The sequence below is a fragment of the Cupressus sempervirens genome, chromosome 3 (genome assembly GCF_028749045.1).
Source record: "Cupressus sempervirens isolate cs-2001-9-10 chromosome 3, ASM2874904v1, whole genome shotgun sequence".
NCBI lineage: Eukaryota > Viridiplantae > Streptophyta > Pinopsida > Cupressales > Cupressaceae > Cupressus > Cupressus sempervirens.
This window is the reverse complement of record NC_143120.1, coordinates 399,637,607-399,652,717: the sequence shown is the minus strand read 5'-3', so window position 1 is coordinate 399,652,717 and position 15,111 is coordinate 399,637,607. Positions and strand designations below refer to the sequence as shown.

Sequence of the window (15,111 nt, the reverse complement as noted above, 5' to 3'; positions counted from 1 at the left end):
AATTCTTAAATTACTCTTGAAAATCTAAATAAACACTCACTGCTATTTAAGAACTTAAAGATACATAGTATTAAGATAGGCCAATGTTGAATCCATTCCCAGAACAGTAGTAAAACTTAAAATTAAAAAATAAATATTTTTTAATTACATTACCCCTCTCTTTACCTATAACATTAGTGAAAGCGAAATAATTCATATTTACCTGCCATACTTGTCCCATATAATATTTTATTTCATTGCACCTCTATGTACCATCAAACAACGTATATGACATAAATAAAGGTGAAATAATTCATATTTACCTAACATACTTGTCCCATATGGTATGATGTCTCCATGTAACACAAGAACAATAATTATATGCAAGTCCACGCCTCCATCGTGGAAGGCCTTGTCTATTTGACATTCCATATGGAATAAAATCGATCCTTGATATGACCAACAGCTGTGAGGTTAAAGGAAAACCGTAACTAAATGTGAAACGTAGTTAGGCTCTCACGTCATACTAACTTGATATATACCCAAGTGGGTTTAAGTCAACCCACATGGGGCAAAGCGTGCTCTTCAAGGATCCGTTTACTTGCCAGCTGCGCTTGTGCATTTGGGTAAAGCTGAATTTATTTCTGCAATAAAAATAATAATAATAAATTAGACTTTTTATTCCTCAAAGCATAAAAAGTTTTATTCGATGGGATACGTTTTATCTTTAACATTAATTTTCCTTATTTGGAATGGAGGTCATTTTTAGCTTGGTGGGGGCTCCATTTATTTAGTATACCAACATTCTAAATACATGGAAAGAATGACTTTTCAAATTTTTAACTTTTAATTTTATTATTAACAAAATGGTCACTTTGGAGTCGGCACATTTGAACAGGTAGTAAACAAAAACAATATTTAAAATGACGTGTAGGCTTTATAAACAACAGCAATGGTGTAATGAACAAATTGATTATGGTGACGAGTTTTTTCTTTTTTATATTTTATATTTATAATTAATATTTTTATATTTTCAAATTTTGGGTAAGAGACGGAAATGCATATAAACAAGTTTAAATTAATCAATTTTTAAAAAAATATAAATATCATCTAAATGTAATGGATATTATGTGTTCTATTTATTTTCATAAGAAATAGGTTCTTGTGAACCACTACTTATGAAAATGGGTCATTGACCTTCGTTCAAAAATTACATGGTCAAATCTTTATAACTATATCACAATTTAATGTGTTTATTCTTTAAATGTTTAAAATAAAAAATATAACAATAACATTTTGAATTGAAAATTAAATTCTCATTTATAAATGCTGATATAATCAAAATAAAACTTGAATTGTTCTTCTATTGTTGTCCAACAATTTAGTGACTTTTAAACATTGACATTTTTCCAAATGAATAGAAGGGTCCTATGGAGAATGAACTTTTCGTTAATGAATTTGGTGGGATTTTGCATCCATGGTGGTTAAGTGTTGGTTGTGTGAGATCTCTCCAAATAATGGAGGTGCGAACGATAGTCCAACAACATCTACATAAATAAAGCGTGGTAGGAAAAACATGCATGTAACAACATATGCTATCTCTTTTTTTTATTGAATAATGCAAAAAGAATAATATACAGAAAGTCAATCAAAAGTTCATAAAGTGGACAGCATGATCAGCAACTAACCGGCTCTAAAGAGCTACAACCAATTAGCAACTAACCGGCTCTAAAGAGCTATGACCAAACAAAGAACACTACAGCTAAATGTTAACACAACCAGCTCAAAAGAGCTACAACCGAACAACGAACATTACAGCTTGAATGTTAACATTCGTTGAAGCTCCTTCGAGCAAAAAGCATCTCTTTTAAAAAGCTATAGCAGCTGGTATTTAATCCTGTCAAGCTGGTTACTAATCTTCAACTGGGCCTTGGGTCCTCCCTGCAAAAGTTTACACAAAAAAATTATCTGGAAAATGATGTCAGAGTAAAACTGAAAAATTTCTCCTTCAAGATGCGTTGTAGATTTAGAAAAGACAACCCTACATCTGCACTTCCAAATGTTAAGTAAAATGATCTGTTGCAAAGAGTCACCCACAATATTACTTTTAAGATTAATACCAAAAATAGCTTCCTTCCAACTTAAAGAATGTTCGAAGATAGCTGGAAGAAAGGTGAAGACAACACTCCACTTTTTCTTAGCCCATATACAATCCCAAAAGAGATGTTCCATATCTTCCTCTCGCAAACAAAATGGACATTTAGCAGGTTGGGTCAGCAAACATCTCAGCCTACTACCAACTGGCAATTTGAAATGTAAAACTTTCCAGGCCAAGAGTTGAGCATTAGCCTCAGCTTTAGACAGCCAGATCTGGGCACTCAAATTACTCCAAGTGGTTTCATTGAATTTGCAATTCCATTTATTATTAAGTCGTGGATTTAAAGGCATTGGCGGCACAAGATTTAAATAGATTTTCCTGAGGGGGAGGTGGCCAAATTGATGAGTAGACAGCCATAACCAGTCCTTTGAAAAGTTGCATTCCAATGGAGTGCAGATTTTCATGGCAAGCTCGATAGGGACTAGTGATTTAACAAATATAATAAAGTCTTTGAACCTGCTGTGCAAAAGAAAATTATGTTTAATGGTTGTCCAAGATGCCCAATCAAGAGAATTGAAGTCCCACAAATCTTTGAACTTACAAACTCCTTTCTTAAAAAGATAATGAGCATGTTTATGAAAAGCTACAGCAAGAGGTTGTTCATGATATTGAACCAATTTGTTCCACCAAATAGAAGAATCGCTGAAACTGAAACCATGCTGTAAGGAAGGATTTCTCCAATTCAAAAACTTGCAAACTGACTGCCAAGCTTTCCAGATAGACTGCAAAGGAAGGGAAGCTTTAACTTGAAAGGAAGGGGCCAATAGAATTTTATCCACCCATCTAACTGATTGCCATCTATTATAAGCAGATGCTTGAGAAATACGAAACCGAACCAACTTCTTCCAACGTTCCTCCCCATCAATAATTCTAATTATCCACTTGGCAGCTAGGCAAACCCCTTGAGTTTGAGGGTCCAATAAGCCCAAGCCCCCCTTAGGTTTAGGTTGAATACAATGCAACCATGAGGTAACTATATAACCAGCATTACCACTCCATTTAGACCATAGAAAGCCTCGAATAAGTTTAGTAAGATCATTATAGCATTTTTTGGATGGCATCCAGCATGAAGAATAATAGACATGAGAAGCCAAAAAAATATGATTAACCACTTGGATCTTGCCAGCTAGAGATAAGTACTTATTTTCCCACACATACAACTTGGGCTTTGAATTTGTTAAGAAACCATTTCCACATATCAGCCAAAGAGACGCCCAGTCCAAAGGGAATGCCCAAATAACGAGAGATTTGGCCATGTTTTATTTGCTTCCATTCTTTAGGAATCCAAGAAGGGACTACATCTATATGAGTCATGATAAATTCTGTTTTATGATGTGCTAACTTAGAACCAGAGATTTCGCAATAAAGATTGATCACCTCCATAATATTAGAAATCTCAGCTTAATAATTCTGGAAGAAAAGCATGCTGTCATCAGCAAAGTGAGAGTTTAATACCACCGAATTATCAGCGATGGAAATACCGTTAATAAGATTCATTTGGTTATATTTTTGGAGCAAGTAACCGAGAGCATCAGCTGTGAGCACATAAAGGAAGGGGGATAACGGACAACCTTGTCTAATAGAGCGCTGCAAAGGAAAGGGATTAAGTAATTCCTTATTTATAATCAGCAGAGCATTGGCATTAGCAAAGAGCATTTCAACATGCTTGCACAGCTTAGGACCAAACCCCAACCAATGTAACATTTTAAGAATAAACCTCCAACGCATTCGATCATAAGCTTTCTCAAAATCCAACTTCACAAGGATAGCATTCTGGCCTGAGTGTTGAGCCCAGTCTATTGTTTCCCATGCTAGAATTAGATTGTCAAGAATAAACCTCCCACTAAGAAAACCTGTTTGTTTTGGTCTAACAATGTTTTGAGCCACAGGTTTGATCCTAGTAGCCAAGGCTTTAGCAATAATCTTATAAGAAGTGTTTAATAAAGAAATAGGTCGCCACCCGGATATAGTATCCTCATTTTTCCCTTTAGGAATGATGACTTTTATCAAGGATGACTTTTATCGTCTTTATTTAGAGGCTGTGGAGGTTGGCTCATTAGGAGCTGATAACATATGCTATCTCTTTGGAGTCATCAAGAAATTTAAAAAGCCATAGAAAAAATATTTAGCATATTTCAATATCAAAGCGAATTCATAAGAAAATTATGTATCTTTTCTCTTGCATAGTTTTTTAAAAAAGAATCTATAGATTGTTTAGTCCTTTAATTGAAGATTAAACTTGCCATTTAGTCTCCACAATAAAATATGATTAGATTGAAAGTCATACATGGTCAACCTCCTAGAAATTATTAGACAAAAAAATAATGAAATGACCAAGTAAACAAAGAAAAATGGATAAAATTACAATAAAAATACAAATGTAATTTTTTATATTATTATTATAATATATTATTATTATTATTATTATGTAATATTGTTATAATATAATCATAATATAATAATATAATAATAATATTATAATATACGAATATTATAATATTATGGAAGTTGAGGTACATAAAACATATTGGGTGTCCAATAAATATAGTGTGTGCTTTATTGTTAGCTTTGAAAGTCATGTGTATTGACACCTAAGCCCAAAAAGTCGACACACTTTTAAATGCATTTTTAGATGGATGAAAAAAAGTATTTCTTCACGTCATCACTTTCTGGCATACCATGCTCCTGCACATACCCACCATACACTCTACACTTCACAACAAATGAATTAGATTCCTTAATACAAGTTACAACAAATAATTAGGTTGTCTTGTTAGGACTTTCCCAATGCACAAGTTATTGCATAAACCAATGCTAAGGTACACATAGTACCTATTACAAGTGTATAATAATCACAAAAACCAAAACACATGCCATGATCTATAACCAATACTTGACAATCCTTAATACATGCCACACCATCCAATTGGCTCCCAAAAATAATTATCTAAATGATGACTACGCTAGCGACTGATTTTCACTCTTTTGAAGTGAGCCCTATTAGGAGCCAACCCTATTAAAGGTTACAAAACACATTGTTAGATGTGACCTTGTTAAAGGATTTAATCACTCTACTAGGAGTGGCCTTGCTAGAGGACTTTAGAACAATTCAATAGAACTATCCACCTTGTTAGAGGATTTACAAAATGGTTGTTAAACCAACTATGTTAAGAGATTTAGAAATCATTGCTACAATTGTGAGAAAGTAACAATGAGTTGACCTGAATGAGATGCAACTGAACTTAGTTGATATAGATCTCTATTTTTCTTCACTAGATCCTCTTTGATCAAATACAACTTTTTTGCTACTCAAGGATATTTGATCCTTCTCCAAAATTTTCTCACACTTTCCTCTTCACACAATCAACTCACTTGCATGCTCGCTCATTACTTCTTAGAATTCACAACTTGACCTTTTATTTATACCTTACAAATTATCAAGTCAGCTCATTTACAAGTTACAATTATCAATAATCATTACATTAGTCAACTACAAAAATTACATGAAATGATTAAACTTAATTTCTCAAAACAACAAAATCCTTCATTGGCTGACCCTGCTCAGTAAACACTGCTCCAGAAGTGATTTCCAGTGTTAACCAACTAAAGCTTGGTAAACACTACAAATTTTGCAAAATCCTTTGGAGATCGAGTGAACTCGATAAACACTAACTTTCCTTCACTGACCTTGTGAGCTCGGTAGAAACTGACTTCTACCACAAAATCCTTCAATGCCCAAGTGAGCTTGGTAAAAATTGTTTCCATAGAGTAACTTTCAAGAACACTTGGTAGACTTTGTAATTCACTTTGTTGACTAACTGAGCTTAGTAGACTCTGTCTGATAACTTATATGACATTTTTGTAACATCAAATACAACACACAATTGATCAATTGTATCCAACAATCTCCCTCTTTGGCATTGATGGAAACACAACATGTCATAGCAGAATGAAATTTGAGAACAAGTCTTTTTCTAACAGAACATTTCTCCCTCTTAGATTTTATGCCACAAACTTCTCTAATACAACAATCTCCCTTTGTGAAGGAATTACATGGCTTCTTTTCAAACAACAAACTCTTCACAAACAAATTCAAATTTTAGAAAGATATGACAATATACTCTCCCTCTTTGAGAACACATGCCAAAGACAACACAAACCAAATGAGTAACAAAGTACCTTAAGTACCGATTCATATGCAATGTTCCCATGATTATGCTACATCAACTGATAGATCTTCATCTTGTTACCTATTGATGCATCACTAAAACTTCATTTTAGTGAGCCTCGGATAGGGGAATGACCCCTAGCTTACTTCTTAGATACAAGAATGCATCCTTAGATAATGGCTTGGTGAGTATGTCAGAAATTTGTTCCTTTGTATGGGCATATGCCAATCTAATCTCCTTATTATACACCAATTCTCTGACAAAATAATATTTTATTGCAATGTGCTTGATTTTGGAATGCATCATTGGATTTTTAGATATGTTGATTGCACTTGTATTGTTCACAAAACATAACAATTGGTTCTTTGATTTCAATCTTCATGCCTTCCAATAATTGTTTGAACCAAACAATATTATAATAGTTTACTACTGCTGCAACATACTCTGCTTTGGCTATGTATTGGGATGTGCAATTTTTCTTTTTGCTTGTCCAAGAAACCAACCTCTTTCCAAGAAAGAATGCTCCTCCACTTGTACTTTTTTTTTCATCAATGTTTCTTGCCCAATCTACATCAGTAAACACTTTCAAGTCTAGATTACCTCCAAATTTGTACGATAATCCATAGTCTTTAGTGCCTTTCAAGTATTTCATGATACTTTTGATTGCCATCATGTGATTTTCTGTCAGTTTTGCTGAAAATCTTGCTACAATACCAACTACAAGAGCAATATTTTTCCTTGTATGAACTACATATTGCAACTTTCCAATCATTGATCTATATAATGTCTAATCTACCTCTTTTGATTCATCATCCTTGGTAAGCTTTAGTCTAGTACACATGGGAGTCCCAACTAGTTTACAATCTTTCATCCCAAACTTTTTGAGTATCTCCTTGATGTATTTAGATTGAGTGATGTAGATACCATTCTTACTTTGCTGAATTTGAAGACCAACAAAGAATTTAATCTCACCAAACATTGACATCTCAAATTCCATGTTCATTTGCTCTATTTTTTTTTGCATAGATCATCATTTCTTGTAAACAAAGTATCATCCATAAATATTTCTGCCATAACAATCTTGTTATTTGGTCCTTCTTTGATATACAAGCTACTGTTATCATTAATTCTATGAAAACCAATATGAATAAGATAGTTATGCAATCTTTCATACCATGCTCTAGGGGCTTGTTTCAGACCATATAATGCTTTGTGTAATTTGTAGATCATGTCCTTCTTGTTTGGATCAACAAAACCTTAAGTTTCTCAATGTAGACTTTTTCATCTAGTATACCATTTAGAAATGTTGATTTGACATCCATATGATAAACCTTAAATCCTTTGTATGTAGCATATGCAAGTAGGGTCCCGACACCTTCCAGTCTTGCAATAGGAGCAAAAGTCTCTCCATAGTCTATTCCTTCTTCTTGAGAGTATCCTTTACATACCAGTCTAGCTTTGTTTCTTGATACCTTACTATCTCCATTCAACTTATTTTTGAATACCCACTTAGTTCCAATCACATTCTTATCTTTAGGCCTAGGTACAAGAGTCCATGTTTTGTTCTTCTCTATTTTCACTATCTCTTCATTCATAGCCTCAATCCAACTTTCATTTTCTAATGCATCTATGAAATTTCTAGGTTTAAAATCAACAAGTAAACAAGTGCCTTTTAACTTACTTCTTGTCATAGTACCTTCATATTTGTCTCTAATAATCTGATCTGGTGCATGATGTCTCCTGACGTACTTGGCTAGTACAGATTCCTTGCCTTTTGACTGAATTCCATTGTCTTCATTTTGAGTTTCAACTTCTGGCTCAGGTTGATCTGTCTATTGCTCAAGTTCTTCAAACTCGATAGGCATTGGCTCAGTAGCATCTGAATGTGACTCAGGTTCCTGTAGCTTAGTTTGAACTTCTTGCAACTTGGTGATTGAAGACTCAAGAGTGGAAGATTCCTGATTGATAGATGCATCTAGCACTGTATCAAGTTCAATGAAAAAAATCTCTTGTAATTTTTTGGTTCTTTTTTTCTTTATTCTTTAGTCATTTTTGCAAACTCATCAACTTTTACATGTACACTTTCTATGACTTTGTGAGTAGACAAATTCAAGCATCTATATGCTTTACTCTTGCAATAATATTCCAAAAATATTCCTTCATCACCCTTTACATCAAATTTACCTTTTTTAGATTTTTTCAAAATATAACATTTGCTTCCAAATACTTTTAGGTAACTTACATTGGGTTTATAGCCATACCACAACTCATAGGGGTTTTTGAAAGAGTCCTTCTTTAGCTATACTCAGTTTAAGGTATGAACTGCAGTGCTGATAGCTTCCTTCTAGTATTTGATAGCAATGTTCTTTTCAATCATTAAAGTTCTTGCATAGTCCATGATAGATCTATTTCTTCTTTTAGCTATTCCATTTTTCTTGGGAGTTCCAGGGGATGATACTTGTCTTTTGATTCCCCTTTCAATGCAAAAGTTATTGAACTCAAGGGAGATGAATTCACCACCTCTGTCTAACCTCAAGCATTTTAGTCTTTTCCCTATTTCCTTCTCTATTCTAGCCAAATACCATTTGAACTTCTCAAATTCTTTTGACTTCTCTCTTAGATACATGACAATCATCATTCTTGAGTAATCATCAACCAAAAGAATGAAGAACTTTTCTCCAGTATAGCTCTCAATTCCGTTAGGTCCACAGAAATCAATATGCACGATTTCCAAAACTTCTTCAGACTGATAGTTCTTACTTTTAAAGCTAGTCTTTTCAATTTTACCAATTTGACAATTCTTGCATAGACCAACATCAGGTTTCTTTATACTAGGAATGCCTCTTACTTTTTTGAATTTTCTTATTTTCACCAAGTTATCAAAATTCACATGACATAACCTTCTATACCATAACCAATTGTCTTCAACTTGAGCAATAAAACATGAACATTCACCAAGTTCAAGATAGAACAAGTTACCTTTTGTCTGTATGCCTAATCCAATAAGCTTTCCTTTATCATCTAGCAGTCTTGCTTTTCCATGCATGAATTCCACCTTGAATCCAATATTGATTAGGTATGGCACACTCAATAGATTGTGTTTTAGTCCTTCAACCCAATAGGCATTATCACATACAATCTCTTTGGTTAGTGAGATTCTTTCTCTTCCTTCTATGCAACAAGGTTCATTGTTACCAAACCTCACGCTACCACCATTGTAGTCTTCAAAATATTCAAACTTTGTTTTGTCACTAGTCATATGATGTGAACAACCATTGTCTATGATCCATGCATCATTTTTTCTCACATGAGAGATAAATGCCATTTTATCTTCCTCATCATTATTTGATTCATCTTTTACAGCAATGTAAAAAATTTCATCTTCACCATCATTAGAATTATTAGAATCCTTAGCCATGAAACATGTTTTCTTACCTTTTTCCTTGAATGATTTGAAGTCTTTCTTGCCATTGCACTTGTGACCTTTCTTCTCATCCTTATTTTTCTTGTTTGGGCACCTAGTAGCAATATGACCAATTTCCTCACATGAAAAACAAATTAGAGAAACCTTACCTGTGTATATCCCTTAGCCTCTAGAATATTTCCTTTCTAGTAGAGCTTCAACCACCTCAAGATCACTCTTAGAACTCTATTTTGATTCTTCTTCACTTTTTGACTGAGAATCTTTTATCTTCTTGCCTTTTTATTTGAGTGAAAGCTTGGCTTCAAATGCTGATTCAATTTTCTTGGAAGGTGGAACATAGTTGTCATAGTTATCTAGCTCAAATGCACTCAATTTTCCTACTATGGCCTCTAAATTTATCTTATGATTTTCTTCACATCTTCTTTCTTGAATTGCAGAAAATCTAATTGCATAAATGGGAAGTAATGTTCTGAGAACTTTACTTATAGCTTTTTCCTCCTCGATATCTCCTCCAGAAGCCTTAATTGCACTGATGACAACTTTGACTCTTTCAACATATTTGGAAATGTTCATCCTCTCTCATCCTCATCTGATCAAATTGTCCTCTTAGACTTTCTACTTTAGCTCTTCTCACATTGTCATCACCTCCATAAATATCCTTCAGCTTGTTCCACATTTCAAAGGTAGTTTTGCAATCATTGACATCATCAAATTCTTCATAGCTTAGGGCATATGCAATTTCTATCATCATGGTGTTATGAGTCCTCTTCTCAGCAATGTCATTGACTGATAGTGCACCTAATGGAGTTACATATGCTTCATCAAGATATTTCAATCCTATATCTCTAATGGAAGCCAGATGGAGTCTCATGAGACCTTTCCATGCTGAAAAGTTATCCCTATTAAGTCTTGGAATTTCCCTCTTGTAAGACATCTTGATCTTTAGCTTAGATCCTTGAAATCCTTCCTGCAAGCACCAAAACCTCTGACGCCAATTGTTGGAAATATAGATGGAGTAACTAAGAGGGGGGGGGGTGTGAATCAGTTACTACAAAAATAAATCCACAGATCTCTTAGATGCCTTATAAACTTAGTTACTGTTGTCACTCAGTAGCCACACAGAAAAATGATGTAACTTGGTAGATGTACTGTGTATTAACTTATTACTGCTCTTTAAGCATTCACAAAGATTTAACATGCATACATAAAAGAAATAACATCAACACAAGAGACATCAAATTTAACGTGGAAACCCAATATGAGAAAAACCATCAAGAAACTAGCTACTCATTTTCACTCTTCTGAAGTGAACCCTGCTAAGAGCCAACCTTGTTAAAGGTTACAAAACACACTGTTAGGTGTGACCTTGTTAGAGGATTTAATCACCTTGCTAGGAGTGGCCTTGCTAGAGGACTTTAGAACAATTCAATAGAACTATCCACCTTGTTAGAGGATTTACAAAATGGCTGTGAAACTAACTCTATTAAGAGATTTAGAAATCACTGCTAAAATTGTGAGAAAGTAACAATGAGTTGACCTGAATGAGATGCAACTAAAATTTTCTAATACAAATCTATGCTCTGCTTCACTAGATCCTCTCTAATCGAATACAAATTTTCTGCTCCTCAAGGACATTTGATCCTTCTTCAAAATGTGCTCACACTTTCCTCTTCACACAATCACCTCACTTGCATGCTCACTCATTACTTCTTAGAATTCACAACTTGACCTTTTTATTTATACCTTACAAATTATCAAGTCAACTCATTTAAAAGTTATAATTATCAATAATCATTACATCAGTCAACTACAAACATTACATGAAACAATTAGAATTAATTTTCCAAAAATATAAAATCTTTCATTGGCCGACCCTACTCAATAAACACTGCTCTAGAAATTATTTCCAATGTTAACCAACTGAAGCTCAATAAACACTACAAATTCTACAAAATCCTTTGGAGACTGAGTGAACTTGTAAAACACTGACTTTCCTTTGCTGACCTTGTGAGCTTAGTAGAAACTGACTTCTGCCACAAAATCCTTCAACACCCAAGTGAGCTTGATAGAAATTGTTTCCACAAAGTAACTTCTAGGAATTCTCGGTAGACTCTGTAATTCACTTTGCTAACCAACTGAGCTTGGTAGACTTTGTCTGATAACTGATATGAAATTTGTGTAACATCAAAGACAACACACAGTTGATCAATTTTCTCCAACACGCGAGTCAAACCATGAGGCAATACTTAGGACATTAAAATGTAGAGCAGATCCAGTTGATTCATTAGATTGAATAGGGAGAGAGGGAGAGAGAGAAAGAGTGATCAATTGGATTCAAATACAATGTTGTAACCTCTCCCCCAAGACTATCCACATGACAAGGTTGGTATTGTTATTATGTGTAAGTGATGAGATAAGTTTAAATCACATATTTTATGTTTTGATTTGTTTAGAATCTAAATACATTATTTGAATTTATATTAGATTATTTAATATGACCAATTTTCAGATTAGTCATATGAATAAGTGAAAGTTTATAATTTTTTGTTTAGATCAAAATGTAATGAAAGAACATGAAAATTGTTAAAATGTGAATGCTTTGTGATGTGAAGTCATGATTGTGTGCATGTAACCAGAAACTTGAAACTGAAAAAAGCAAGGATATAATGGGAGAAGTTTCTATGACTCATCAAGCCATTCAGTAAGCTACTTGATCATTGCTACAAGCTCAAACAAATAATTCTTTGAATTTGGAACATGTTACCAATAAGGATATTATGACTAACATGCTTTTATCTTTTATTTGTTTTGTCTTCAGTAATTATTTTAGATAAACTCCAAAACAAATTTATTTTTGAATCATAAACTTATAAAACCCATCTTATAATGCTAGATTGAATTTTGATGTGTTATCACCTACGATATATATAAATGTATGGGAAGTTTAAATTAGCTGAATCTATTGGTATAAGTGGTATTGTAATGGATAGTTTTAAGATTCATTTGAAGAATATAAAGGGGTATGAGTGATGCAGGTCATTAGACAAAATGATATCTTCATTGGAAATGGAATTATAAGAAACAAGAGTTGTGAGTGGAATGAAGATGAATGGAGTGGAGAAAGAAAATAAATATTCTACCAAAAAAGCATTTGTCGTGGTGGGAATCAACAATACTTTTAGCAGTAGAAAATGACATGATTCTGTTCAATACACTTGGATGCCACAAGGTCAAGAACTGTACTCAATTAAAACACTTGTAACAATTGTAAGTTTTTAAATTTGAATATTATTATGTCTTATTTGAAGCCCATGAATAAAATGGGAAATGGGAAATGAGAATGGCAGGGGAAAAGCTAAAGAAGTTGGAGGAGGAGAAGGGGATAGTGATAAGGTTTGTGATTGGGCATAGTGCTACACTAGGTGGCATTTTGGATCATGCAATTGAAGAAGAAGATGTCGAGCATAATGACTTCCTTAGACTTGAACATGTTGAAGGCTACCATCAACTCTTAGCAAAGACCAAGATCTACTTCTCTATAGCACTCGCTAAATGGGATGTTGATTTCTATGTTAAAGTTGATGATGATGTGCATGTCAATCTAGGTATATTATCATCATTCATGGTTTCATCTAAATAGTATATTTTATATTATAATTTTTTTAGATGGTTCATGTGTTTGTTTTTTGGGTAGAACTTATTTGTTTTTTTTCTTTTGAGATGGGTAATTCTACATAAAAAGCTAGTGCCATTTTATATGTTGTTTAAAGTTGATATCTATCTTAAAAATCTAACATTTTTTAAATTTTTGTAATATTTTAATCTGAAGATAATTTAGAATTCATTGAGTCTTCAAGAACTAGGTAAAAGGTATATGGAAAGGTGATAAGTTGGCTTTGTGCTTTGGAAAGTTTGCCAAGGAAAACTAAATTTTGACCTACTAGGATTTCTAGGCCTGAGTTAGGGATATTGATCCTTTGAAGGTGTTGGGGCCTTGAAGTGCATGAATCCTAGTGGTTTATTCCTAGAAATGCTGAATCAAGTCTAAGTTTGAAGTCTTGAAACCTTTTTACTTGTTTTGCCCCAATTGGCCTAGTTGAGGGCAAGTGTCCCTAAAGCCATATTTTGATCCAAGTTTACCAAGAGCCCTAGGAAAAGGGAAGGACCTTAGTAGAGTGGAGTCCACTTGGATAAGTAAAGGTCATCATTTGGCAAAGGCTGGTAACCAAGACATCATCCTAAAGTGGGTTTGGGTACCCTTAGAGGTTTAAGAACTAAGTGGCAAAACTAGGATGTGTGCTCTGCTATTGGAATTAACAAGTGGGAAGATTTACTTCTAAAGCGGGGGGGGGGTGAATCAAAAGTAACTAACTTTAACCCTTTTAAATTATTTTAACTAAAATCATCCACATGCATTCAATCTATCTACTAAACTTGAAAGTAAAGACATGCATGAAAATAGACAACACACAAATTTGGTAACCTAGAAACCCTCCAAAATGAGAAGGTAAAACTAGGGTGGGGATGAAACCCACAAAATATCATTGCAACAATGTGTAACTGTTCAAGGTTATAATGTTTGACCACTTCCAATGGTTTTTCCTATGAAAGGCCTATCTTGTTAAAGACTTTTATACTCTGTCAAAAGTGACCTAGTTAAAGGATTTCACTACCCTGCTAAAAGTAGGCCTAGTTAAAGGACTTTAGTACATTCACTTGGAATGCCACCTTGTTAAAGGATTTACAAATGGTTGCTAGGCCAACCTAATTCCATAGGATTTTCATTATCTGATACAATTGCTAGAGAGTATTAGAAAGTCTTTGACCTAATAAATTTGCAATCTCCAATTGTTGATTCCAGATCTATGTTCTACTCTGACTAACCTGATCCTTGCTTGATCTAATATATCTCTCTTCAATATTCTAATACTTTGTTCTTCATCAACTAGATGTTGCAATGTTGCTCTATTCTTCTAAGTCTTTTCACAATTCCCTCTAAATTTCTCTATAGTTTACCCATGCACTTCATTCATCCACGCATACAATGGGTTTTCATCCTCCTTTTAAGGATTTTGAAGACTTAGGGTTAGGTATGAATCTACAATCCATATTAAATCTTTATTTCTTGCTCATTCCTTGCACATTTCTTATTGGTTGCATGCCTTCTCCATTTTTCTTATTAGCTGCATGCTGATTGCATAAGAAATATAAAAGATTCGTTCTTATCTTTAATATTCTTCAAGATTCTTCTGTTAGCTCATAAAATGGTTTACATAGGTGTTTTTGCAATTACAAACAACTATTTCCAATTTGTGTTACTTGACACTTGTTACCTTTGATGCTTAGCTCATATAGGAAAACTGGCTCATTCAGCACCTATA

At 33.8% G+C, this 15,111-nt stretch overlaps 2 protein-coding genes and 1 pseudogene across 2 annotated transcripts; 1 reads left to right on the top strand and 2 right to left on the bottom strand.

Moving 5' to 3' along the window:
- Window positions 1–1,854: 1,854 nt before the first annotated feature.
- LOC149566703 (uncharacterized) lies at window positions 1,855–3,393 on the bottom strand. Its single transcript, XM_089816519.1, has 2 exons — window positions 2,077–3,393; window positions 1,855–1,920 (listed from the first exon to the last, which is right to left on the bottom strand). Exons 1-2 carry the CDS (start codon window positions 3,391–3,393, stop codon window positions 1,855–1,857), a joined length of 1,383 nt encoding a protein of 460 aa, XP_089672645.1.
- A 145-nt stretch (window positions 3,394–3,538) lies between these two features.
- LOC149566702 (secreted RxLR effector protein 78-like) lies at window positions 3,539–3,865 on the bottom strand. The gene has a single exon (XM_089816517.1). The coding sequence runs from the start codon at window positions 3,863–3,865 to the stop codon at window positions 3,539–3,541; it is 327 nt and encodes a 108-aa protein (XP_089672643.1).
- Window positions 3,866–4,133: 268 nt separating this feature from the next.
- LOC149566701 (putative beta-1,3-galactosyltransferase 8) lies at window positions 4,134–13,370 on the top strand (annotated as a pseudogene).
- The last annotated feature ends 1,741 nt before the right edge of the window (window positions 13,371–15,111 follow it).